This window comes from Oncorhynchus gorbuscha, unplaced genomic scaffold (assembly GCF_021184085.1).
Source record: "Oncorhynchus gorbuscha isolate QuinsamMale2020 ecotype Even-year unplaced genomic scaffold, OgorEven_v1.0 Un_scaffold_867, whole genome shotgun sequence".
Lineage (NCBI taxonomy): Eukaryota > Metazoa > Chordata > Actinopteri > Salmoniformes > Salmonidae > Oncorhynchus > Oncorhynchus gorbuscha.
In genome coordinates this window covers 40,910-67,414 of record NW_025745851.1, presented here as the reverse complement: position 1 = coordinate 67,414, position 26,505 = coordinate 40,910, and the positions used below count along the sequence as shown (strand labels likewise).

The window sequence follows — 26,505 nt, the reverse complement described above, 5'->3', positions numbered from 1 at the left end:
CAGCAGGACGTTCTGAGGCTCAGCCATAGAGTTAGAAAGAGGACTCATCTTAGTATCTGTGTTAGAGGCCCTCAATGGCAATGTCCATGCAGAAAACGGGCTATATGCAGTACATCTATCTAGTCTAACTCTATGGGCCCAGCTCTAAATGTGTTGCTTATTGGTTTCCTAGCCCAGGGAAGTGCTGCTGCTGGTTGGGTTGCTGTTACTGCTACAGTGTGACAGGAAAAGTGCTGCTGCTGTTTAAACAGGTTGCTGTTACTGCTTCAGTGTCTGAACAGGAAAATTGCTGCTGTTGGGTTGGTTGTGTGACTATGACACAGTGGGCCAATGCCTTTGTCCTTGTTAGTAAGACGAATTAGCCCTGGTTTCTTTATCCTGATGATACCACTGGTTATATGGTTCTCTTAGTCTCAGTTACAACTCATGTTAGTCAACACTGGCAAGGATTTCATAAATTCCTAGATTAAGGACCAGAGCACAGGAGGTTGGTGGCACCAGAGGGGAGGACCTCGTGGTAATGGCTGGAGCAGAATATCTGGAATGGTATCAAACACATGGTTTCAGCCATTAATTCCAGCTGATCCTCCCAGCAGCCTCCTGTGGACCAGAGGTAACCTAGATTAATGACCAGAGGTAACCTAGATTAATGACCAGAGGTAACCTAGATTAATGACCAGAGGTAACCTAGATTAATGACCAGAGGTAACCATCCTATATACTCCAAGTTACCCCACTTTGTTATCTCAAACTGGGCTCTTTAACTGAAGGAAACATCACCCAGCTAGACATCCTTTCCCTCTCCTCCTCCATGTCAGTACAGATGCCCACAGAGGCGGAGCTGCATGTAGGTTTGGAAGACGTTCCGGCTGCTGGATGAATAACATACTGTAAAGAGCCCATCTCTTCAGGAGTTGTCAGATCTATATTATGGAAGTGGAGACGGTCAAGATAAGAGTGCCGTGTTTGTAACGTGTGTGTAGTGAGTATCAGCATATGTCAGTTTGTGTATGTTTTGTGTGTGAGACAGTCAGTTCTTCTCTCCATTGGCACCTGGCAGGGTGTAAGGCAAGGCGGGACCCTTTTTACTAGGCAGGGTCAAGGGCTGGCGGATGTTCAAGCGGTCTTTCTCTGCCTCTGCATCTTCATCATAGCGGTCATCATCTTCTTCTGCCTCGCTTTGGCGGGGGGAGGAGTGGCGCGACAGAGACGGAGATGGGGGCACAGAGGCTGGTCTAGGGTAACGGAAACCTTGGGCCTGAAAAGAAAGGTTGGTGGGTTTTAGAGGGTAAGACACAGACAACACACCATGGCTGTGTTTAGACAGGCAGACACATTCTGATGTGTCATTCACCAATTGATCTTTTGACCAATCACGTCAGATGCATTTCAGATCTGATTGGCCAAAATACCAATTAGTTAAAAAAGATCAGAATTGGGCTGCCTGTCTAAACACAGCCAGAGTAGCATAGCAGTATGTTGAATCTGACACTTTCTCATAAGATTTACTAATCCAGATTTATATCTTATTTCACATGTGAAATAAACCAGGGGTGTCAACTCAATCCCGTCAGGGTCGTGTCTGCTTTCTTTTGTTAGTTCCTTTCAAATTGTATCCAATGAGGACAGAGACAACCAGGTGAGGGGAGTGGTTAATTAATATGACCTTAATTGATAAAGTACAAGGGAGGAAGGAAAACTTGCAGACACTCAGCCTTCCAGGTAATTGAGTAAACACCCCTGTTATAACCCTCAGCCCTCCGGGTAATTGAGTAAACACCCCTGTTATAACCCTCAGCCCTCCAGGTAATTGAGTAAACATCCCTGTTATAACCCTCAGCCCTCCGGGTAATTGAGTAAACACCCCTGTTATAACCCTTATAACACCCCTGTTATAACCCTCAGCCCTCCGGGTAATTGAGTAAACACCCCTGTTATAACCCTCAGCCCTCCAGGTAATTGAGTAAACACCCCTGTTATAACCCTCAGCCCTACGGGTAATTGAGTAAACACCCCTGTTATAACCCTCAGCCCTCCAGGTAATTGAGTAAACACTCTGTTATAACCCTCAGCTCTCCAGGTAATTGACAAGACACCCCTGTTATAAAACAAGAACAGTCCAACTACAAAGGTACACTGCAGCAGATTCCTACTGAGTGAATAAAGAACAAATGCTTTACCTATCTCCCCCGGGCACCATTAGGTACTAGGTGGTTTCCAACGGTGTAGAATTATTAAAAGTACCCAATTGTTACCCAAAAGGAGGAAACAGCATCTCCTCTCCAGACAGACAGACAGACTTACAGTGTCAGAGTCATGAGGTTGGTAGAAGTAGGTATCTGGGAAGGCTTTAGCCAGGGCCATGTGACGAGCTGATATGTAATACTGAGAGAGAGGAGAGATGATAGTTATTAGTAGAACGGTTGACATTTCTTCTCTTGGTAAAGGTGAAAGTTCTCACCCTGCCCAGGTATCTCCAGTCCAGAAGGTCACTCAGGCGCTCGGTTCGGTTCCGCTGGATGATCCTGGCGCGCCGGCTCTGCTGACAGAACTGGAACAGGTACGACGTGAGCTGGTTACATGACTCATCAACCCCTCTGTACCGTCGATCAAGGATGTAGATTCCTGAGGTAGAGGACAACAGCATTAGTCAAATCTACTGGAGATCAGTTGGTAGAGAGCAGCGTTTGTAATGCCAAAGGTAAAGGTAACTGCAGCAGATGTGGGTTCAATTCCCACTGGAACCCCCCCATACGTACAACGTAACATGAATGACTGTCTCTTTGGATAAAAGGCTCATCTAAACAACATATTATACTGGGACCATTACTTCTCTAAATGCAGAATGTTTAATCAGCCCCTTGGAAGACACTTAACAACCTTGACTTGGACACATTCTGAACACACCGTATGCTGAGGGATCAGCTATGTGTTCCTCCATGAAGCAGCCAAACCCAGAGAGGTTGGTGGAGATTGAGGGGATCCCCATGACTGTACACTCAGCTGAGAGAGAGAGAGAGATTGAAATAAATATACGTGTATATGCCATACAGACAATGTACAAGACAACATATTATCTGTAAGAGTCTACCTGGTGGTTCATAGTATCTATAAGAGTCTACCTGGTGGTTCATAGTATCTATAAGAGTCTACCTGGTGGTTCATAGTGTCTATAAGAGTCTACCTGGTGGTTCATAGTGTCTATAAGAGTCTACCTGGTGGTTCATAGTGTCTATAAGAGTCTACCTGGTGGTTCATAGTATCTATAAGAGTCTACCTGGTGGTTCATAGTATCTATAAGAGTCTACCTGGTGGTTCATAGTATCTATAAGAGTCTACCTGGTGGTTCATAGTATCTATAAGAGTCTACCTGGTGGTTCATAGTATCTATAAGAGTCTACCTGGTGGTTCATAGTATCTATAAGAGTCTACCTGGTGGTTCATAGTATCTATAAGAGTCTACCTGGTGGTTCATAGTATCTATAAGAGTCTACCTGGTGGTTCATAGTATCTATCTGGTGGTTCATAGTGTCTATCTGGTGGTTCATAGTGTCTATCTGGTGGTTCATAGTGTCTATAAGAGTCTACCTGGTGGTTCATAGTGTCTATAAGAGTCTACCTGGTGGTTCATAGTATCTATAAGAGTCTACCTGGTGGTTCATAGTATCTATAAGAGTCTACCTGGTGGTTCATAGTATCTATAAGAGTCTACCTGGTGGTTCATAGTGTCTATAAGAGTCTACATGGTGGTTCATAGTATCTATAAGAGTCTACCTGGTGGTTCATAGTATCTATAAGAGTCTACCTGGTGGTTCATAGTATCTATAAGAGTCTACCTGGTGGTTCATAGTATCTATAAGAGTCTACCTGGTGGTTCATAGTATCTATAAGAGTCTACCTGGTGGTTCATAGTATCTATAAGAGTCTACCTGGTGGTTCATAGTATCTATAAGAGTCTACCTGGTGTATATCCCCATGGTTCATAGTAAGAGGGGAACACTCCAAGATGGCAGCCTCTTACAAACTCTTCATAATCCATCGGCAGGAGGGGAGAGGTGGAGGACAGGAACTCTGGGTGGAAGATCACCTAAAAGGATGATGGGAAACACAAATGAAGCAGGGGATGAGGACAGAGTTGACCAGATGAAAGAGATGCACTTCCACCATATTATTTACACCAGTTTTACAAGTCTTCCAATCAGTGCAGAAGAAGAGAGGAATTATTTTGAAGCAGTTGGACCCATTTGACCCCCAGCTCCGCAGCGGGCTGAGTAATGGTTTCTAGCCCAGACTGGCCTGTGCATCAGTAGCAGGATAGTGTTATAGGAATGACATTTGTGTGACAGGAGGGACCAGAGCAGAGCAGTGTGACGGTTATGTATTTGTAAAGTGTCAGTATAGCCCACATCTCACTAGCAAATAAGGACAATGGCAATGAGCCTCTGGCCTTCGTGTTTTTATCCTGGAGGATTGTTGACATAGACAACGTTACATAGCCTCCGGCTGGAGCTGCCTAATACTTTTAATTATCTAATTACTTAAATCAATCAATCTACCTTGACGCGGTCGGCAGAGCTGTTGAACAAGCCGATGCGGCGAATGCAAGAGAGGATGGGGTCGTTGCTGTCCTCCAGCATGTTGTGGGTACAGATGGGAGGCTGGCACTGCCTCTGGGTGGCAAAGATGGCACGTTTCATCATGGTGAAGTCGTCCTTACTCAGCATTTTGGACACGTCCGGCAACTGCCCACTAATCCAGCACAAAGGTAGATTTTACTAAGTTTGTAAAATACAAACCAGCACAAAAGCTCTGATGAAGGCCAAGAGGCAGACACATAAGCGTGAATCAAATGTTTGTGGGCTTCCCTTCTCATTAACTAACAAAGTAACTCATACAAACTGTCGTCTATAAGCTCTCTTCCAGTAATAATGGTTTACAGGACAGTGATTCATACGTGTTTACAGGACAGTGATTCATATGGGTTTACAGGACAGTGATTCATATGTGTTTACAGGACAGTGATTCATATGGGTTTACAGGACAGTGATTCATATGTGTTTACAGGACAGTGATTCATATGTGTTTACAGGACAGTGATTCATATGTGTTTACAGGACAGTGATTCATATGTGTTTACAGGACAGTGATTCACTCCCTGCTGTCCCCAGTCCACCTGGGCATGCTGCTGCTCCAGTTTCAACTGTTCTGCCTACGGCTATAGAACCCTGACCTGTTCAACTCTCCAGAGACAGCAGGAGCAGTAGAGATACTCTCAATGATCGGCTATGAAAAGCCAACTGACATTTACTCCTGAGGTGCTGACTTGCTGCACCCTCGACAACTACTGTGATTATTATTTGACCATGCTGGTCATTTATGAACATTTGAACATCTTGCCCATGTTCTGTTATAATCTCCACCCGGCACAGCCAGAAGAGGACTGGCCACCCCTCAGCCTGGTTCCTCTCTAGGTTTCTTCCTTGGTTCCTGCCTTTCTAGGGAGGTTTTCCTAGCCAATGTGCTTCTACACCTGCATTGCTTGCTATTTGGGGTTTTAGGCTGGGTTTCTGTACAGCACTTTGAGATATCAGCTGATGTAAGAAGGGCTATATAAATACATTTGATGGGTTTACAGGGCAGTGATTCATATGGGTTTACAGGACAGTGATTCATATGGGTTTACAGGACAGTGATTCAAATGAGTTTACAAGACAGTGATTCATATGGGTTCATACAGTTGTTGTACTGGTAGTTCAACAGCACAAATGGGGATTCATAGAGGTCCACTTACACCAGCAGTGATTCATAGAGTTTCTTTCCGAAGCGTTCCTTCACTGTTTGAGCGGTATCCCTGCCATGAGGATGTCAAAAACAAAGTAAAGTTATTAGTCACTAGAAATACATACGTTTTATTATTTTCTCACATGCAAGTGTCTCCCTCTGTGGCAGGAAACAGCCGTGGTGGTGTTGTCATTACCAGAGCTGCTTCCTGACTGCTTGGCCTTTCAGCGTCTCCACGTTGAAGTTGTTGGTCCGCGCAGGCATGATGAAGAACGCAACGACAGTCACATCGCTGTGGTTGACCTGGGGGAGAGAGAGGAGGCAGGGAGGGAGTAAATACCTGCAAGATTCTTGAATACATCTAACTAACCGACAGACAGGTAGACAATGGATATGTACATTCACACAGACACACAGTGCATTCAGAAAGTATTCAGATCCCTTGACTTTTTACATTACAGCCTTATTCTAAAATTGATTTTTTTTAACACAATAACCCAATGACAAAGTGAAAAACAGGTTTTTAGAAATGTTTGCAAATCTATAAAAAAAAATATTTAAAAAATACTTTGAGATTAAACAGAAATACCTTATTTACATAAGTATTCAGACCCTTTTCTATGAGACTCAAAATTGAGCTCAGGTGCATCCTGTTTCTATTGATCATCCTTGAGATGTTTCTTCAACTTGAAGTCCACATGTGGTAAATTCAATTGATTGGACCTGATTTGGAAAGGCACACACCCGTCTATAGAAGGACCCACAGTTTACAGTGCATGTCAGAGCAAAAACCAAGCCATGAGGTCAAAGGAATTGTTTGTAGAGCTCTGAGACAGGATTCTCTGGTCTGATGAAACCAAGATTGAACTCTTTGGCCTGAATGCGAAGTGTCACGTCTGGAGGAAACCTGCCACCATCCCTACAGTGAAGCATGGTGGTGGCAGCATCCTGCTGTGGGGATGTTGTGGTCCTTCTGTAGCTCAGTTGGTAGAGCATGGCGCTTGTAACGCCAGGGTAGTGGGTTCGATCCCCGGGACCACTCATACGTAGAATGTATGCACACATGACTGTAAGTCGCTTTGGATAAAAGCGTCTGCTAAATGGCATATATTATTATTATGTTTATCAGGGGCAGAGACTGGGAAACTAGTCAGGAACGAGGGAAAGATGAATGGAGCAAAGTAAAGAGAGATCCTTGATGAAAACCTGCTCCAGAGCACTCAGGACGTCAGACTGGGACAAAGATTAAACTTCCAACAGGACAACGACCCTAAACACACAGCCAAGACAACGCAGGAGTGGCGTCGGGACAAGTCTCGGAATGTCCTTGAGTGGCCCAGGCAGAGCCCGGACTTGAACCCAATCGAACGTCTCTGGAGAGACCTGAAAATAGCTGTGCAGCAACGCTCCCCATCCAACCTGACAAGAGTTTGAGAGGATCTCCAGAGAAGAATGGGAGAAACTCCCCAAATACAAGTGTGCCAAGCTTGTAGCGTCACACCCAAGAAGATTCTAGGCTGTAATCGCTGCAAAAGGTGCTTCATAAAAGTACTGAGTAAAGGGTCTGAAGACTTGTGTCAATTTGAGATAATATTTTGTTGTTGTTGTAATACATTTGCAAAAATGTCTAAAAACCTGTTTTTGCTTTGTCATTATGGGGTATTGTGATGTCATTATGGGGTATTGTGATGTCATTATGGGGTATTGTGTGTAGATAGATTTTTTTCCAACAAGGCAGTAACCTAACAAAATGTGGAAAAGGTTGAGGGGTCTGAATACTTTCCGAATGCACACACATTTTCTGATACACGTGTACGTACACACGCACACAGTGCCAGACACACGCACACAGTGCCAGACACACGCACACAGTGCCAGACACACGCACACAGTGCCAGACACACGCACACAGTGCCAGACACACACACACAGTGCCAGACACACACACACAGTGCCAGACACACACACACAGTGCCAGACACACACACACAGTGCCAGACACACACACACAGTGCCAGACACACGCACATACACACAGCTTACTCTCAGTAGATAGTTGAGTCTGGCCAAAGCCTCCAAGAAGATATCAGCTCCTTTGTTGCTGAACTCATACCTCCCAGCGATGAACAGGAACAGACACTTGTCCAGGTTGAAGTCCAGGTGCCTGGCGGGTGGGACAACAACAACCATTCAAGATGAGACCCAATGATGCAATCCTGACATCACCTGACCACATGTCCAGACCAGGGTTGGGGTCAATTTCATTTCAATTCAGTCAATTCCAAAAGTAAACCGACATTCCATTTGTCCTCAATGCTTCTCTATGAGAATTGATATTGGAATTCAGGTCATTTCCTGAATTGAAATGGAACGGACCCCAACCCACATCCAACCACATCATTAATTTGTTCATGTGTTCTCCAGAATCAAGATTTAAAGCATTAAAATGAAGGGGTTTGTAGAATTAGATAACGAGATTGAGAATCTTAGCAAACTAAAGAAAAATACCACAAACTATATTTTGGCAATTAAATCACGTAATAATTCTATTGGAGCAGTAGAAGTTGTAAATCGGCTCCCATAACCAATGACATCAACAACCAAATAGTCCAGAAGAAATGTCTGATTTTCAAGGTAGGCTATTCCATGATGACTGATTTTCAAGGTAGGCTATTCCATGATGACTGATTTTCAAGGTAGGCTATTCCATGATGACTGATTTTCAAGGTAGGCTATTCCATGATGACTGATTTTCAAGGTAGGCTATTCCATGATGACTGATTTTCAAGGTAGGCTATTCCATGATGACTGATTTTCAAGGTAGGCTATTCCATGATGACCGATTTTCAAGGTAGGCTATTCCATGATGACCGATTTTCAAGGTAGGCTATTCCATGATGACCGATTTTCAAGGTAGGCTATTCCATGATGTCCGATTTTCAAGCCTCTGATAAGAGCGTCTGTAGGCTATTCCATGATGTCCGATTTTCAAGGTAGGCTATTCCATGATGACCGATTTTCAAGGTAGGCTATTCCATGATGACCGATTTTCAAGGTAGGCTATTCCATGATGACCGATTTTCAAGGTAGGCTATTCCATGATGACCGATTTTCAAGGTAGGCTATTCCATGATGACCGATTTTCAAGGTAGGCTATTCCATGATGACCGATTTTGTGCATCGCCAATATTCAAACAAGAACGTTTTACCTGGGTTGCATACCCATTCTGGCCTTAGCATTTACTGCTAGATATAACTTGTAACATCTTTCCTACTGCTTTCCTCAACACAACAACCAGCTGTTTCAGAGCTGCGCGTTCTTTCTGCGCATCAGATCATCTATAGGCCGTGTGCAGCGCGAGTGATAAATAACCGACATAACGAACGAAAAGCTTTGGGAATCAATTCAATTTTTATATATAGCCTAGATTAAAAATAGCATTATTAAAATATGTTTTCCACTGGCCAGAGGGCCACAGATGGAGGGGTTCTAAACCTCCCCTGTATGTCAAGTCCTGACACACACAGACAGGGGCTTTAACGTGACGATGTTGCCTCTTCAGAAACTTTATTTATTTTTGGTCAATTGCACATTACTGTTTGAATAAATCATGATATAAAAAGATATGCAACTTGCACCCTTGCGACCAAAACATGTGTTGCACTGTTTTGGCCACAGTATCAAACCCTGAAAATGATAGTGTCAATAAGGTTCAAGCAACAGCCTGTTTCTATGGTTGTCTATTAATATGATAGGTAACACTCCCATCACTGGGCAAAAACTGGTTAAATTAACATTGTTTCCACATCATTTAAACAAAACAAATGTGATCATGTTGAATCAACAAAAAAAATAAACATGAGGGAATTTTTTTTTCTTTTTCCACCCAACTTTGAACCTAAATCCAATGTGATGGTGATCATGTTTTGTTGAAATCACATTGAATTCACATTAGTTGACAACTCAACATAATGACAATCAAAAATAGACATCGAAATGACATCTGTGCCCATTGAGTCAGCAGTATGTATATATAGTATATTTGTGTTTGGGTGGTGACCCCACTGACCCATAGAAGTGACCTCTGATGAACTCCTGGATACGGTTCTTGCTCTGGGCGTGCAGGTTCTGGAACTCATGCATGGCAGAGAACTTCTTCACGTTCAGCCCGTTAGGGGTGATTATGTCTGTGGGGTGGTGGGGGAGAAGGAGAGAGAGGGAGAGAGAGAGAGAACAGGAAAGGGAGAGAGAACAAAAGAGAGGAAAGGTAGAGATAACAGGAGAGAGGAGAGGTAGAGATAACAGGAGAGAGGAGAGGTAGAGATAACAGGAGAGGTTAGCCAGACAGTCAACTAAGAACAAACAAAGAGGTTAAAAGGTTAAAAAACAGAGAGACTTGAGAGGAATTCCTGTGACAGACATGCGCACACACACACACACACACCTGGTTTCCTCTTGAGCAGGTGCTCTGCCTCAACGGCTGTGATCTGAGAGACGGTGGTGAAGACATGAGCGCAGCGTGCCGCTGTCCTCTCCAGACAATACCGATGGTAGATCTGTCTATCCCCCGCCTCCTTATCCACGTTGAACTGAGACAGAGAGGACAATTCCAAATCCTCAATTCCACTCACCAAGCTATTACCTACTATGAGGTAAAGTTTATTGAATAAATAACATGAAAAAAAAAAGTATTCTCAATTATTTTTGATCATAAAACAAAGCCTATCTGATCTAGAGTAGTGACTGTGGTGAAGAGGCTGGGAGACACTGACCCACAACATTCAGCAGTTGTGGGTCAAGTAAATAGCACATCAAATAAGTGTTTCACTGTTTTAGTGGAGCAACCCAGGGTCGATGCAACAGGACAGACTAGATGCTAAAAACCAACATGCTAAAAATGCTAAGGTCCTGCCCGCCCCACCTTCCACACACTTGCATAACTGTGGAAGGATCACATTGTTATCATCAGTCTGGTAACAGTTCTCCACTAACTCTAGAAGCATCAGATTGGTATCATCAGTCTGGTAACAGTTCTCCACTAACTCTAGAAGCATCAGCTTGGTATCTTCAGTCTGGTAACAGTTCTCCACTAACTCTAGAAGCATCAGCTTGGTATCTTCAGTCTGGTAACAGTTCTCCACTAACTCTAGAAGCATTAGATTGGTATCATCAGTCTGGTAACAGTTCTCCACTAACTCTAGAAGCATCAGATTGGTATCATCAGTCTGGTAACAGTTCTCCACTAACTCTAGAAGCATCAGATTGGTATCATCAGTCTGGTAACAGTTCTCCACTAACTCTAGAAGCATCAGAAGCATCAGTTCTCCACTAACTCTAGAAGCATCAGATTGGTATCATCAGTCTGGTAACAGTTCTCCACTAACTCTAGAAGCATCAGCTTGGTATCATCAGTCTGGTAACAGTTCTCCACTAACTCTAGAAGCATCAGATTGGTATCATCAGTCTGGTAACAGTTCTCCACTAACTCTAGAAGCATCAGATTGGTATCATCAGTCTGGTAACAGTTCTCCACTAACTCTAGAAGCATCAGCTTGGTATCATCAGTCTGGTAACAGTTCTCCACTAACTCTAGAAGCATCAGCTTGGTATCATCAGTCTGGTAACAGTTCTCCACTAACTCTAGAAGCATCAGCTTGGTATCATCAGTCTGGTAACAGTTCTCCACTAACTCTAGAAGCATCAGCTTGGTATCATCAGTCTGGTAACAGTTCTCCACTAACTCTAGAAGCATCAGCTTGGTATCATCAGTCTGGTAACAGTTCTCCACTAACTCTAGAAGCATCAGCTTGGTATCATCAGTCTGGTAACAGTTCTCCACTAACTCTAGAAGCATCAGCTTGGTATCATCAGTCTGGTAACAGTTCTCCACTAACTCTAGAAGCATCAGCTTGGTATCATCAGTCTGGTAACAGTTCTCCACTAACTCTAGAAGCATCAGATTGGTATCAGTCTGGTAACAGTTCTCCACCAACTCTAGAAGCATCAGCATGGTATCATCTGGTAACAGTTCCCTTTCAGATCTACACTAGTGAATACTAAGTAGGGGACTAGGGGTAAGGGATTGATTTAGGATCATGGGAAAAGATACTAGCTAGGGTGATACAACTGACCTACAAACAACCTAGAATGACCCACAACACTTACTGTGAGGTCAGTTACCTGTGAATGATGGTGAAGATGCACAAAGACAGAGCAATCAGAACAACGTAAACATGACATCCCAACCCTGACCAACACACACCACAGATCATGACATCACCACATGTGTACACACAAACACACCCACACAGATACACTCACATCGGCGAGGTTGTTGTAGAAGTCCACGCTGCCGGCACACAGGTAGCGTCCCAGCAGGGTGGCGTGGGTGGTGAAGATGGTTGCCACGGGCAACTGTCTTTGTCTACATAGCGCCAGGCCCAGGCCTGCCAGCCACTCATGGAAATGGGCCAGGATATGGGGAGGCTCCTCACACTGTGCTGCATACTGGAGGAAGACAATGTGGGGTTAATATAATGGGCCAGCATACTGGAAGAAGACAATGTGGGGTTAATATAATGGGCCAGCATTCTGGAGGAAGACAATGTGGGGTTAATATAATGGTCCAGCATACTGGAGGAAGACAATGTGGGGTTAATATAATGGGCCAGCATACTGGAGGAAGACAATGTGGGGTTAATATAATGGTCCAGCATACTGGAGGAAGACAATGTAGGGTTAATATAATGGGCCAGCATACTGGAGGAAGACAATGTGGGGTTAATATAATGGTCCAGCATACTGGAGGAAGACAATGTGGGGTTAATATAATGGGCCAGCATACTGGAGGAAGACAATGTGGGGTTAATATAATGGTCCAGCATACTGGAGGAAGACAATGTGGGGTTAATATAATGGTCCAGCATACTGGAGGAAGACAATGTGGGGTTAATATAATGGTCCAGCATACTGGAGGAAGACAATGTGGGGTTAATATAATGGTCCAGCATACTGGAGGAAGACAATGTGGGGTTAATATAATGGTCCAGCATACTGGAGGAAGACAATGTGGGGTTAATATAATGGGCCAGCATACTGGAGGAAGACAATGTGGGGTTAATATAATGGTCCAGCATACTGGAGGAAGACAATGTGGGGTTAATATAATGGGCCAGCATACTGGAGGAAGACAATGTGGGGTTAATATAATGGGCCAGCATACTGGAGGAAGACAATGTGGGGTTAATATAATGGGCCAGCATACTGGAGGAAGACAATGTGGGGTTAATATAATGGGCCAGCATACTGGAGGAAGACAATGTGGGGTTAATATAATGGGCCAGCATACTGGAGGAAGACAATGTGGGGTTAATATAATGGTCCAGCATACTGGAGGAAGACAATGTGGGGTTAATATAATGGTCCAGCATACTGGAGGAAGACAATGTGGGGTTAATATAATGGGCCAGCATACTGGAGACAATGAAGACAATGTGGGGTTAATATAATGGGCCAGCATACTGGAGGAAGACAATGTGGGGTTAATATAATGGGCCAGCATACTGGAGGAAGACAATGTGGGGTTAATATAATGGGCCAGCATACTGGAGGAAGACAATGTGGGGTTAGTATAATGGGCCAGCATGCTGTAGGAAGACAATGTGGGGTTGATACGGAACCTTATACGGAATACTGTTACTAATGAATTGCAACCTTGAACTGACACAAGCCATTATTAATCTGGCTAGAACAGTGATCGCCAACCGGTCGATGGCAATCTTCAAAACATTCCTAGTCAATGAAATACTTCTGTAGAAAAACCAACGAACGATAAAGTATTGCGCTCCTTTTTTAGATCGTGTTGAGCTGTTGCTGGTAGGTGCACTTGATTCAAAAGTCCTGCGCACCGGGTAAGCAAAGTGTTCCCATGAAACAAACTCTGCATACCCGGTGACTAAATCGAGTGCACCTACTGCGCTGCCCAATCGGAAAGCTTAAATCACCGTGGCTACAGAGCTTCCATGACCCTGGCCAGCGCCAAGTTTAATAGGCTACTAGTCTACGTAAGATTTAATCACTTAAAACCATGACAACCGAGACTCTCAACGAATACAGCAAAGAGCTGCTGTTTTTATGAGTGTTTAAGTTTCTATTCAGCTCTGTCACTATTAGAAAACGCACATCTCCGTACTTCTGCTCGGGCTGCAGCTGTAATGAACGAGTAACCAAGTATCAACAGCCCTGCCTTTTATTATTATTAGCGGCTCGTCCTGTCCATTTTAATATTAAGGAATACTTCACTTTCTCTGGTCATAGGAACATCATGAATTTGTTTATGAGGCAGATGCGATGCGACCGAGTTTCACCATCAGGTGGAAGATGGTGTCCCCTCTCTCTCTGGTCAGTCTCACCGGAGGAAAGGAAGGAGAAAGCAGGGATCATGAGAGGTGGTTGGGAAAAATCTTTACAACGGTCATCTAACTCAGAATTCCAAGTCGGAAACTCGGGCATCTTTCTAGAGCTCCAACTTTTCGACCTGAAGATCACTGACGTGGTGATTTCACCTCGTTGACCATCAGCTGCAGGTACCATCAGTCCAGTGAAATAAGACAATTATTTAAATTCATGCTCCACAGTGACTCACAACTGCTAAACCAACTGATCTATTTTGTTATCAAAGCTCGAGTTTTGAAGTATAATATGGTCTGATTAACAATATTGGCAGGCCAATCATATAGCCAGTATCCTGTGATAATGTATAAGGCCTACTGCCCAAACCTCATTCCTACAAAACTATTTGTGTGAGGTTAATGTAAAACATAAATCTGAGCAGTAGATCTCAGCTTGCTTTTTGACTGCGAAAGTGATCTTGACTCAGAAAAGGTTGGTGACCACTGGGCTAGAACCACCTACTTCCCTGTGATAACAGTGAGCAGTGTGTAGGCCACGCCCCTTTATCCCCATTCAACCCATTATCCCTGACCCTCCCTGACAGCAACCCACCTCTCCCAGTAACCCATTATCCCTGACCCTCCCTGGCAGCAACCCACCTCTCCTAGTAACCCATTATCCCTGACAGCAACCCACCTCTCCCAGTAACCCATTATCCCTGACAGAAACCCACCTCTCCCAGTAACCCATTATCCCTGACAGCAACCCACCTCTCCCAGTAACCCATTATCCCTGGCAGCAACCCACCTCTCCCAGTAACCCATTATCCCTGACCCTCCCTGGCAGCAACCCACCTCTCCCAGTAACCCATTATCCCTGACAGCAACCCACCTCTCCCAGTAACCCATTATCCCTGATCCTCCCTGACAGCAACCCACCTCTCCTAGTAACCCATTATCCTTGGCAGCAACCCACCTCTCCCAGTAACCCATTATCCCTGACCCTCCCTGACAGCAACCCACCTCTCCCAGTAACCCATTATCCCTGACAGCAACCCACCTCTCCCAGTAACCCATTATCCCTAACAGCAACCCACCTCTCCCAGTAACCCATTATCCCTGACAGCAACCCACCACTCCCAGTAACCCATTATCCCTGACAGCAAACCATCTCTCCCAGTAACCCATTATCCCTGACAGCAACCCAACTCTCCCAGTAACCCATTATCCCTGACAGCAACCCATCTCTCCCAGTAACCCATTATCCCTGACAGCAACCCAACTCTCCCAGTAACCCATTATCCCTGACAGCAACCCATCTCTCCCAGTAACCCATTATCCCTGACAGCAACCCAACTCTCCCAGTAACCCATTATCCCTGGCAGCAACCCACCTCTCCCAGTAACTCATTATCCCTGACAGCAACCCATCTCTCCCAGTAACCCATTATCCCTGACAGCAACCCATCTCTCCCAGTAACCCATTATCCCTGATCCTCACTGACAGCAACCCACCTCTCCTAGTAACCCATTATCCCTGACAGCAACCCACCTCTCCTAGTAACCCATTATCCCTGACAGCAACCCACCTCTCCTAGTAACCCATTATCCCTGACAGCAACCCACCTCTCCCAGTAACCAGGCGGTCAAGAAGCCAAAGAGGACGGCGTCGTTGGCCTCGCGGTCGAACCAGGGCACCCCGATAGAGAAGTTGTCCCACAACTCTTTTTTCCACTTATCCAGGTTCCAGGCAGTGAACGCCACATCTATCAGCACCACGTATGGACTGCCCTCAATCAGCCAACGACCAAAGTACACCTGGGATGAAGAGAGATAGGGGGAGGAGAGAGGGGGGAGAGAGACAGAGAGGGGGAGAGAGAGACAGAGAGACAGAGAGAGGGGGAGAGAGAGACAGAGAGAGGGGGTGAGAGAGAGGGGGTGAGGGGGAGAGAGAGAGAGAGAGAGAGAGAGAGAGAGAGAGAGAGAGAGAGAGAGAGAAAGGGTGAGAAAGAGACTGGGGTCAGTGTTTTTAAAGTAGCTTGCTAGCCAGGCAGGTGCTGTTAGCCACAGGGTCGCAACACAACTAGCATATTGTCAATGTGGTCACAGTCTGGACATAGAGTGTTTGACATGTATATGTTTATTTGTCGTGGCCCAGTACAGAGAATTAAAAGACCATTTCCTGTTGTTTATACCATAAAGAACTGGGAGCTTACACAATGATTTACACATATGTTCCACAACTTCCAGTCCTGAAGTGAGAATGATTAGAGCACAGTATCGCTCTCTTCCAATCAAATGATCTGACCTCACTACACAGGGCTTTCCCATGGTGCACTGCACTGCTATGACAATGCACACCTGGAATGCCAAGGAGTGACTCAGTATGGCACACACACTTACACATATGAACTACACATGCACACTACACACACGCTACAGACTGCCTACCAGAAATAGACAGCAGTGTGTGTGACACTGATACAGCCTTTAACCTTTTAACAGAAATACCAGAGATTAGAACGACAGGGACAGAGTGAAGGATAGAGTGAAATAAATAGAGAGAAGGAGGGACACTGTGTGTGTGTGTGAGTGTGAGTGTGAGTGTGTATGTGTGTGAGTGTATGTGTGTGTGTGTGTGTGTGTGTGTGTGGACGTGTTCAACTATACTTGTGGGGACCAGAAGTAAACAAATGTATTTTTGACCAACTGGGGACATTTTGTTAGGCCCCACAAGGTCAAATACTATTTCTAGGCGGTTTAGGGTTAAGGTTAGAATTAGTGCTCGGGTTAGAATTTAGTTTAGTGTTAGGATCTAGGGTAAGGGAAAATATGATTTTGAGTGGAACAGACGTGTGTCCCCACAAGGTTAGTTAAACAAGACTGTGTGTGTGTGTGTCCTGGGGAAAGGCCAATGCCATGGACCAGTGTTCGGTGGGGTCTTGGGGTGCACAGGGGCTTCTGAGGCAAGGCTGACGAGGTTAGTTAAACAAGACTGTGTGTGTGTGTGTCCTGGGGAAAGGCCAATGCCATGGACCAGTGTTCGGTGGGGTCTTGGGTGCACAGGGGCTTCTGAGGCAAGGCTGACGTCATGAAGTAACTGATCAAACCTTTTTAAAAACTGAAGGACACTGCTTAGAAATGCCTAAAATGGAATAATACTGCTTTTAACCTCATCCATAATCCCCAAAACACTTCAATTGAAGGACGTGAATAAGTTATGTATTGCTAATGTTTTTTCCTGTTGTTGTCAACGTCACGATCGAGAACCAGTGGTAATTCAGGAAGCTGCACACACAGGCTAGTTGAGGTACGAATTCTAATTAGTAACTTCACACTGGGTTCTAAAAAGCACATTTTAGTCTCATGGATTTATGCTCCTTTGTTGCATTTGGTGCTAATGTTACATGTAGCTCATTTAAAGCGACAATCTGCAGTTTGGTAAAAAGCTGAGGGGTGCGGCTGGGGAAATGTAACCACTCTCAAACTCAGGTAGAGCTATAGACGCAAGGACTGACCATCCACGATATCACACTGATAGTTTAAACCATGTTTGATTTAAATGGTGTTTGTTTATGTTTACAAACATTGGAGTAAATCAAGCTTATATTTTGAGTTGTGGTGGGTTACGACAGTTAAACTAAGCTCATGAGGCATTTAAATAAGTTATATTCTTAAAGAATCAAAAATGGATGAAGCAACTGCAGATTTCCCCTTTAAGTACTTTAACAGTGCCAGCAAACTGGTGTGGGTCTCTGTGTGGGTCTCTGTGTGGGTCTCTGTGTGGGTCTCTGTGTGGGTCTCTGTGTGGGTCTCTGTGTGGGTCTCTGTGTGGGTCTCTGTGTGGGTCTCTGTGTGGGTCTCTGTGTGGGTCTCTGTGTGGGTCTCTGTGTGGGTCTCTGTGTGGGTCTCTGTGTGGGTCTCTGTGTGGGTCTCTGTGTGGGTCTCTGTGTGGGTCTCTGTGTGGGTCTCTGTGTGGGTCTCTGTGTGGGTCTCTGTGTGGGTCTCTGTACCTTACATCCACTGGAATTCATCTTGTCTATGGCTCTCTTAAGGGCAGGGTTGGTGGGCTCAATCAGCTCCACCTGGGTACGGACGTTACTCTCCACGTACGGACCAACCAGGAAGTAGTTTTCTCCCCATTCCTCTGCCGTCAGACGGGCTTTGGTCTGGATCACTGTGTAAATCCCACCAACTGCACAGAGGCACGGACCAAGAGTTATTACTAATATACTGTCGTTACAGACAGAACCAAGAGTTATTACTAATATACTGTCGTTACACACAGAACCAAGAGTTATTACTAATATACTGTCATTACACACAGAACCAGGAGTTATTACTAATATACTGTCGTTACACACAGAACCAAGAGTTATTACTAATATACTGTCATTACACACAGAACCAGGAGTTATTATTACACACAGAACCAAGAGTTATTACTAATATACTGTCGTTACACACAGAACCAAGAGTTATTACTAATATACTGTCATTACACACAGAACCAAGAGTTATTACTAATATACTGTCGTTACACACAGAACCAAGAGTTATTACTAATATACTGTCGTTACACACAGAACCAGGAGTTATTACTAATATACTGTCGTTACACACAGAACCAAGAGTTATTACTAATATACTGTCGTTACACACAGAACCAAGAGTTATTACTAATATACTGTCGTTACACACAGAACCAGGAGTTATTATTACACACAGAACCAAGAGTTATTACTAATATACTGTCGTTACACACAGAACCAAGAGTTATTACTAATATACTGTCATTACACACAGAACCAAGAGTTATTATTACACACAGAACCAAGAGTTATTACTAATATACTGTCGTTACACACAGAACCCAGAGTTATTATTACACACAGAACCAAGAGTTATTACTAATATACTGTCGTTACACACAGAACCAAGAGTTATTACTAATATACTGCCATTACACACAGAACCAGGAGTTATTATTACACACAGAACCAAGAGTTATCATTACACACAGAACCAAGAGTTATTACAAATATACTGCCATTACACACAGAACCAGGAGTTATTATTACACACAGAACCAAGAGTTATTACTAATATACTGTCGTTACACACAGAACCAAGAGTTATTACTAATATACTGCCATTACACACAGAACCAGGAGTTATTATTACACACAGAACCAAGAGTTATTACTAATATACTGTCGTTACACACAGAACCAAGAGTTATTACTAATATACTGCCATTACACACAGAACCAGGAGTTATTATTACACACAGAACCAAGAGTTATTACTAATATACTGTCGTTACACACAGAACCAAGAGTTATTACTAATATACTGCCATTACACACAGAACCAGGAGTTATTATTACACACAGAACCAAGAGTTATTACTAATATACTGTCGTTACACACAGAACCAAGAGTTATTACTAATATACTGTCATTACACACAGTGATACCTTTGTTGGCCACCTCCCATGCGATCTCGAAGAGGACAGCGTCCTCCAAGTCAAACTCCTCATCCCACTCCTCCAACCCCGACAGGGAGGTGATGGACAGGCTGCGAGCCAGAGGCATGCTGGGAAAGAACAACACACATGGTTTAGACATGTCATGAGACACACACATTGTTTTTTGTAAATGAACAATAAAGTAATTTCTTATTCTTATCATTAGCGTACCGCTGTCGGACAGCCTTTAATATCTGCTGGTTGAATATACACTATTTTAAAGCATCATAGCCTCGTGGTTAGAGCGTTGGACTAGTAACCGGAAGGTTGCAAGTTCAAACCCCCGAGCTGACAAGGTACAAATCTGTCGTTCTGAACAGGCAGTTAACCCACTGATCCTAGGCAGTCATTGAAAATAAGAATTTGTTCTTAACTGACTTGCCTAGTTAAATAAAGGTCCAAAAAAAAGAAGCTATACACAGCTTGTTTACATTGTCTCCTATGACAAAGAGTATAATGCAGTGATGAGAGAAAGATGCAGAAGGAAATGTCAATGTTTGCTGCCCCAAAATGGAAAGGAAGAGTTAACATGAAAACACTGTCTGACATGACGGACTCAACTCACAACCCAGGTCATCTAAGACTGTGTGTGTGTGTGTGTGTGTGTGTGTGTGTGTGTGTGTGTGTGTGTGTGTGTGTGTGTGTGTGTGTGTGTGTGTGTGTGTACACAGTACTGTATCCAAATCTGAAAACTTGATCAAATGACATCAATGATGCTGTAGGCCCATATACCACAGTATTTGGTCAGTGGTACATGAGGAACTTTCTAGATGTAAAAAGACATCATGAGTCATCACCATGTTCTTTACCCCCAAACAACCACCCATAAACAACCAGACCCTGGGAGTGGTCTCCCTAGGCAGATGGGTTGCCTCCCACAATGTGAACAATGTTCCAGCATAGGTCTGGGATTTTTATTTTACCTTCATTTAACTAGGCAAGTCAGTTAAGAACAAATTCTTATTTTCAATGACGGCCTGGGAACAGTGGGTTAACTGCCTGTTCAGGTGCAGAACGACAGATTTTTACCTTGTCAGCTCGGGGATTCGATTTTGCAACCTTCCGACCACTAGGCCACACGTCTCCGACCACTAGGCCACACGTCTCCGACCACTAGGCCACACGTCTCCGACCACTAGGCCACACGTCTCCGACCACTAGGCCACACGTCTCCGACCACTAGGCCACACGTCTCCGACCACTAGGCCACACGTCTCCGACCACTAGGCCACACGTCTCCGACCACTAGGCCACACGTCTCCGACCACTAGGCCACACGTCTCCGACCACTAGGCCACACGTCTCCGACCACTAGGCCACACGTCTCCAACCACTAGGCCACACGTCTCCAACCACTAGGCCACACGTCTCCAACCACTAGGCCACACGTCTCCAACCACTAGGCCACACGTCTCCAACCACTAGGCCACACGTCTCCAACCACTAGGCCACACGTCTCCAACCACTAGGCCACACGTCTCCAACCACTAGGCCACACGTCTCCAACCACTAGGCCACACGTCTCCAACCACTAGGCCACACGTCTCCAACCACTAGGCCACACGTCTCCAACCACTAGGCCACACGTCTCCAACCACTAGGCCACACGTCTCCAACCACTAGGCCACACGTCTCCAACCACTAGGCCACACGTCTCCAACCACTAGGCCACACGTCTCCAACCACTAGGCCACACGTCTCCAACCACTAGGCCACACGTCTCCAACCACTAGGCCACACGTCTCCAACCACTCCACACGTCACCACTAGGCCACACGTCTCCAACCACTAGGCCACACGTCTCCAACCACTAGGCCACACGTCTCCAACCACTAGGCCACACGTCTCCAACCACTAGGCCACACGTCTCCAACCACTAGGCCACACGTCTCCAACCACTAGGCCACACGTCTCCAACCACTAGGCCACACGTCTCCAACCACTAGGCCACACGTCTCCAACCACTAGGCCACACGTCTCCAACCACTAGGCCACACGTCTCCAACCACTAGGCCACACGTCTCCAACCACTAGGCCACACGTCTCCAACCACTAGGCCACACGTCTCCAACCACTAGGCCACAACGTCTCCAACCACTAGGCCACACGTCTCCAACCACTAGGCCACACGTCTCTAACCACTAGGCCACACGTCTCCAACCACTAGGCCACACGTCTCCAACCACTAGGCCACACGTCTCTAACCACTAGGCCACACGTCTCTAACCACTAGGCCACACGTCTCTAACCACTAGGCCACACGTCTCTAACCACTAGGCTACCTGGCGCCCAGATTGCTAAGACCATTGAGAGAGTGGATGGTTACAACTACCTCAGTACACTCAGCTTAGAGAGAACTGGGACGTCGTGGTCTAAAAATACGTCAGTCAAAAATGATTATTTATATTTTATTTCACTTGGTCCCCCCCCCCGAATGGTAATTTAGTCTGCTGCTCTCCCTATGGTCCCCCCGAATGGTAATTTAGTCTGCTGCTCACCCTAAGGTCCCCCCCAACAGTCTTTCCTCTGCCTCCACCCCCTCAATGGTAATTTAGTCTGCTGCTCTCCCTATGGTCCCCCCTCCCCCCCCCCCCCCTACAGTCTTTACTCTGCCTCCACCCCCTCAATGGTAATTTAGTCTGCTGCTCTCCCTATGGTCACCCCCCCCCCGACAGTCTTTCCTCTGCCTCCACCCCCCTCAATGGAATTTAGTCTGCTGCTCTCCCTATGGTCACCCCCCGACAGTTGTTCCTCTGCCTCCAACCCCTCAATGGTAATTTAGTCTTCTGCTCCCCTATGGTCACCCCCCAGTACGACAGTCTTTCCTCTGGGACTCCACCCCTCAATGGGAATTTAGTCTGCTGCTATCTGTCAGAAGTAGTCTTTCCTCTGCCTCCACCCAAATGGTAATTTAGTCTGCTACTTTGATTGACCCCCCTGAGTCCCCCCACCCCCCCGGTCTTTCCTCTGCACCCCTCAATGGTAATTTAGTCTGGATCTCCCTATGACGTCAGAATGGGAGAGTTGGTTTATGTTCAAATAAGATTTGTTGAGACCAGGATATCGGTTGGAGAGCAGCTGAGTGTTTGGCAATCTCCTTCACAGCCCAAAGAACTGCCAGACTGGAACACACCTTCAGTCTTTAAAAGGCCAATGAGAAGAGGCTGTTCCAACTAGCTCCTCTGTGTCTTATGGGGTTCTAGGAGTGTGTGTGAGAATGAGAGACACAGTATGCAGTGTTTCGTGTGTGTGCATATGGGTTTGAGAGAGAGAGAATGTGATTTGTGTGGTGTGTGTGTGAGTGCGTGAGTGTGATCTGTGTGTGTGTGAGAGAGAGAAGAGAGAGAGAGAGAGAATGTGATTTGTGTGGTGCGTGTGTGAGTGCGTGACTGTGATCTGTGTGTGTGTGTGAGAGAGAGTGAAATATTTGTGGAAGTACAGTCATCAACTGTAATGTAAAGTAGTGGAAGACAAGAGGGGGAAGGTAGAAGAGGTGAAGGGAGGGAGAGGATGAGGAAGAGAAGGGGAAGGTAGAAGAGGTGAAGGGAGGGAGAGGACGAGGAAGAGAGGGAAGGTAGAAGAGGTGGAGGGAGGGAGAGGACGAGGAAGAGAGGGAAGGTAGAAGAGGTGGAGGGAGGGAGAGGAAGAGGAAGAGAGGGAAGGTAGAAGAGGTGGAGGGAGGGAGAGGAAGAGAGGGGTAAGGTAGAAGAGGTGGAGGGAGGAAGAGGGGGGTATGGTAGAAGAGGTGGAGGGAGGGAGAGGACGAGGAAGAGAGGGGTAAGGTAGAAGAGGTGGGGGGTAGGGAGAGGATGGGAGAGGTGCAGGGGGGCTCTGAGTAGGACCAGGAAGTTACTACACTATTTTAGTGACATGTTCTGACCAGACAATCCTGTCATGCCAGAAAAATACTGAATGTGACACACACCCCTCAGCTTTTGTGAAATAGCTTGGACAACAAACGATGCTGGTGACACACAGCACCATGATGAAATATTACAGGGTGATTTACGACACTAGTTGCAGCAACCCAAGGCTGGTTGACTGTTGGCATGCTGAGGCTCGGGCAAAACCAACTCCCATGGTTTCAGACTGTTGTTGGAAATGTAGAGACATGTCATATAGAGCAGGTCATAATACTGTAGTGTAACACACTTGTGATGATCGAGAGAATGTTCTCCCCCTTTTTTACACACACACACACACACACACACACACACACACACACACACACACACACACACACACACACACACACACACACACACACACACAATGATAGAGCTGTAGAAGACAGATGAGACCCACTCAGCCAGGGCCGGGTAATATATATCATACATGATAGTCTGTCACACTGACCATGTCTGAGGCTACTTTCTCTTCCTGACTATGAATGAAGTCCATTATACATCCTAAAGAAGCAAGTAGGGCTGCCTTTGGAACAGGTTGATGGCTACTAGTACTGTCTGAGGCTACTTTCTCTTCCTGACTATGAATGTAGTCCATTATACATCCTAAAGAAGCCTGTAGGGCTGCCTTTGGAACAGGTTGATGGCTACTAGTACTGTCTGAGGCTACTTTCTCTTCCTGACTATGAATGTAGTCCATTATACATCCTAAAGAAGCCTGTAGGGCTGCCTGGGAACAGGTTGATGGCTACTAGTACTGTCTGAGGCTACTTTCTCTTCCTGACTATGAATGTAGTCCATCATACATCCTAAAGAAGCCTGTAGGGCTGCCTGGGAACAGGTTGATGGCTACTAGTACTGTCTGAGGCTACTTTCTCTTCCTGACTGTGAATGTAGTCCATTATACATCCTAAAGAAGCCTGTAGGGCTGCCTGGGAACAGGTTGATGGCTACTAGTACTGTCTGAGGCTACTTTCTCTTCCTGACTATGAATGTAGTCCATTATACATCCTAAAGAAGCCTGTAGGGCTGCCTGGGAACAGGTTGATGGCTACTAGTACTGTCTGAGGCTACTTTCTCTTCCTGACTATGAATGTAGTCCATTATACATCCTAAAGAAGCCTGTAGGGCTGCCTGGGAACAGGTTGATGGCTACTAGTACTGTCTGAGGCTACTTTCTCTTCCTGACTATGAATGTAGTCCATTATACATCCTAAAGAAGCCTGTAGGGCTGCCTGGGAACAGGTTGATGGCTACTAGTACTGTCTGAGGCTACTTTCTCTTCCTGACTATGAATGTAGTCCATTATACATCCTAAAGAAGCCTGTAGGGCTGCCTTTGGAACAGGTTGATGGCTACTAGTACTGTCTGAGGCTACTTTCTCTTCCTGACTATGAATGTAGTCCATTATACATCCTAAAGAAGCCTGTAGGGCTGCCTGGGAACAGGTTGATGGCTACTAGTACCTACTTTCTCTTCCTGACTATGAATGTAGTCCATCATACATCCTAAAGAAGCCTGTAGGGCTGCCTGGGAACAGGTTGATGGCTACTAGTACTGTCTGAGGCTACTTTCTCTTCCTGACTGTGAATGTAGTCCATTATACATCCTAAAGAAGCCTGTAGGGCTGCCTGGGAACAGGTTGATGGCTACTAGTACTGTCTGAGGCTACTTTCTCTTCCTGACTATGAATGTAGTCCATTATACATCCTAAAGAAGCCTGTAGGGCTGCCTGGGAACAGGTTGATGGCTACTAGTACTGTCTGAGGCTACTTTCTCTTCCTGACTATGAATGTAGTCCATTATACATCCTAAAGAAGCCTGTAGGGCTGCCTGGGAACAGGTTGATGGCTACTAGTACTGTCTGAGGCTACTTTCTCTTCCTGACTATGAATGTAGTTCATTATACATCCTAAAGAAGCCTGTAGGACTGCCTGGGAACAGGTTGATGGCTACTAGTACTGTCTGAGGCTACTTTCTCTTCCTGACTATGAATGTAGTCCATTATACATCCTAAAGAAGCCTGTAGGGCTGCCTGGGAACAGGTTGATGGCTACTAGTACTGTCTGAGGCCTCTTCGCTCGTGCCGCTCAGTCACACCTCCAACACAGACACTCCAGCAGCGAACAACACACTATCATTTAGACATATGAAACACCGCTTTGTTACTAATAATGATAACAATGTAACGTGTTTACTGTCATCCGTTACATTGCGACGACACACTGTATCAGGAAAGACTGCTTGCCCAGCCAGAACACAGTGCGACTATGACAGCAAACACATCGCGATGCAGACGACGCTCTCCTAACCTCGGCAATAATACACGTCCTCATAGGCTATACGTTCCAGAAAACATGGAATTATCATCAACCCCACTGAAGTGGTGAAGGTTACTTACCCTAAACCGGTGTCGTACCAAGTTCGGTAAAGCAAGCTACGGCAACGTTAGCATCTGTTTCAATCAATCAACAAAACAACTTGAGATAGCAGAGGGGGCGGAAACCTCAGGCGAATGCTGGAGATCCACATTGGTTTAATGCACAGTATGTCTTGTTGATGGACAACATCTAATAACGTCTGTGTGCGGATTACTGCACGTAAGGGGGCGGGGTTGTATCGGCTAAAGTACCTCCCTCCTTTCACATTATTCATGAGATGGCGTTCTTGACCCCTTGATTTCTATGGGGTACAGGCCCCGCCCATGGGAAATGGGTCGAGTTCACTAACACGTACTGTGGTTGGTGGACTTTGTTGTCAATCGAAGGAGAGGGAATCGTGAGCAACGTGAGCAACTGGTCTGTCTTTTTTTATTTTTCAAAGAGGAGAGAAAAGGGCAAGCAAGTTATTTATAATGTTCGTTGAGTGTCAGATTGGACTATAGCGGAAAGTACAACC

General features: G+C 45.4%; 2 protein-coding genes and 1 pseudogene across 4 annotated transcripts; 1 reads left to right on the top strand and 2 right to left on the bottom strand.

The window, feature by feature from the left end:
* LOC124020640 overlaps positions 1 to 26,505 on the top strand; it is an 82,195-nt pseudogene that overhangs the window by 16,108 nt on the left and 39,582 nt on the right.
* Positions 850 to 26,167, bottom strand: LOC124020623 (glycogen [starch] synthase, muscle-like). Its single transcript, XM_046335859.1, has 16 exons — positions 26,009 to 26,167; positions 19,652 to 19,770; positions 18,185 to 18,366; positions 15,798 to 15,989; positions 12,104 to 12,289; positions 10,227 to 10,371; positions 9,852 to 9,969; positions 7,825 to 7,945; positions 5,978 to 6,084; positions 5,792 to 5,851; positions 4,557 to 4,749; positions 3,961 to 4,087; positions 2,908 to 3,003; positions 2,462 to 2,625; positions 2,305 to 2,385; positions 850 to 1,258 (listed from the first exon to the last, which is right to left on the bottom strand). Exons 2-16 carry the CDS (start codon positions 19,767 to 19,769, stop codon positions 1,031 to 1,033), a joined length of 2,118 nt encoding a protein of 705 aa, XP_046191815.1. The 5' UTR covers position 19,770; positions 26,009 to 26,167; the 3' UTR covers positions 850 to 1,030.
* Positions 10,378 to 12,097, bottom strand: LOC124020624. 3 transcript variants are annotated; one of them, XM_046335862.1, is made up of 2 exons: positions 11,138 to 12,097; positions 10,378 to 10,847 (listed from the first exon to the last, which is right to left on the bottom strand). In XM_046335862.1, exons 1-2 carry the CDS (start codon positions 11,790 to 11,792, stop codon positions 10,615 to 10,617), a joined length of 888 nt encoding a protein of 295 aa, XP_046191818.1. In that variant the 5' UTR covers positions 11,793 to 12,097; the 3' UTR covers positions 10,378 to 10,614. The 3 variants fall into 3 exon arrangements, with proteins under 3 accessions (XP_046191818.1, XP_046191816.1, XP_046191817.1); XM_046335860.1 differs by having other exon boundaries at positions 10,378 to 11,079; positions 11,166 to 12,097; XM_046335861.1 differs by having other exon boundaries at positions 10,378 to 11,028; positions 11,166 to 12,097.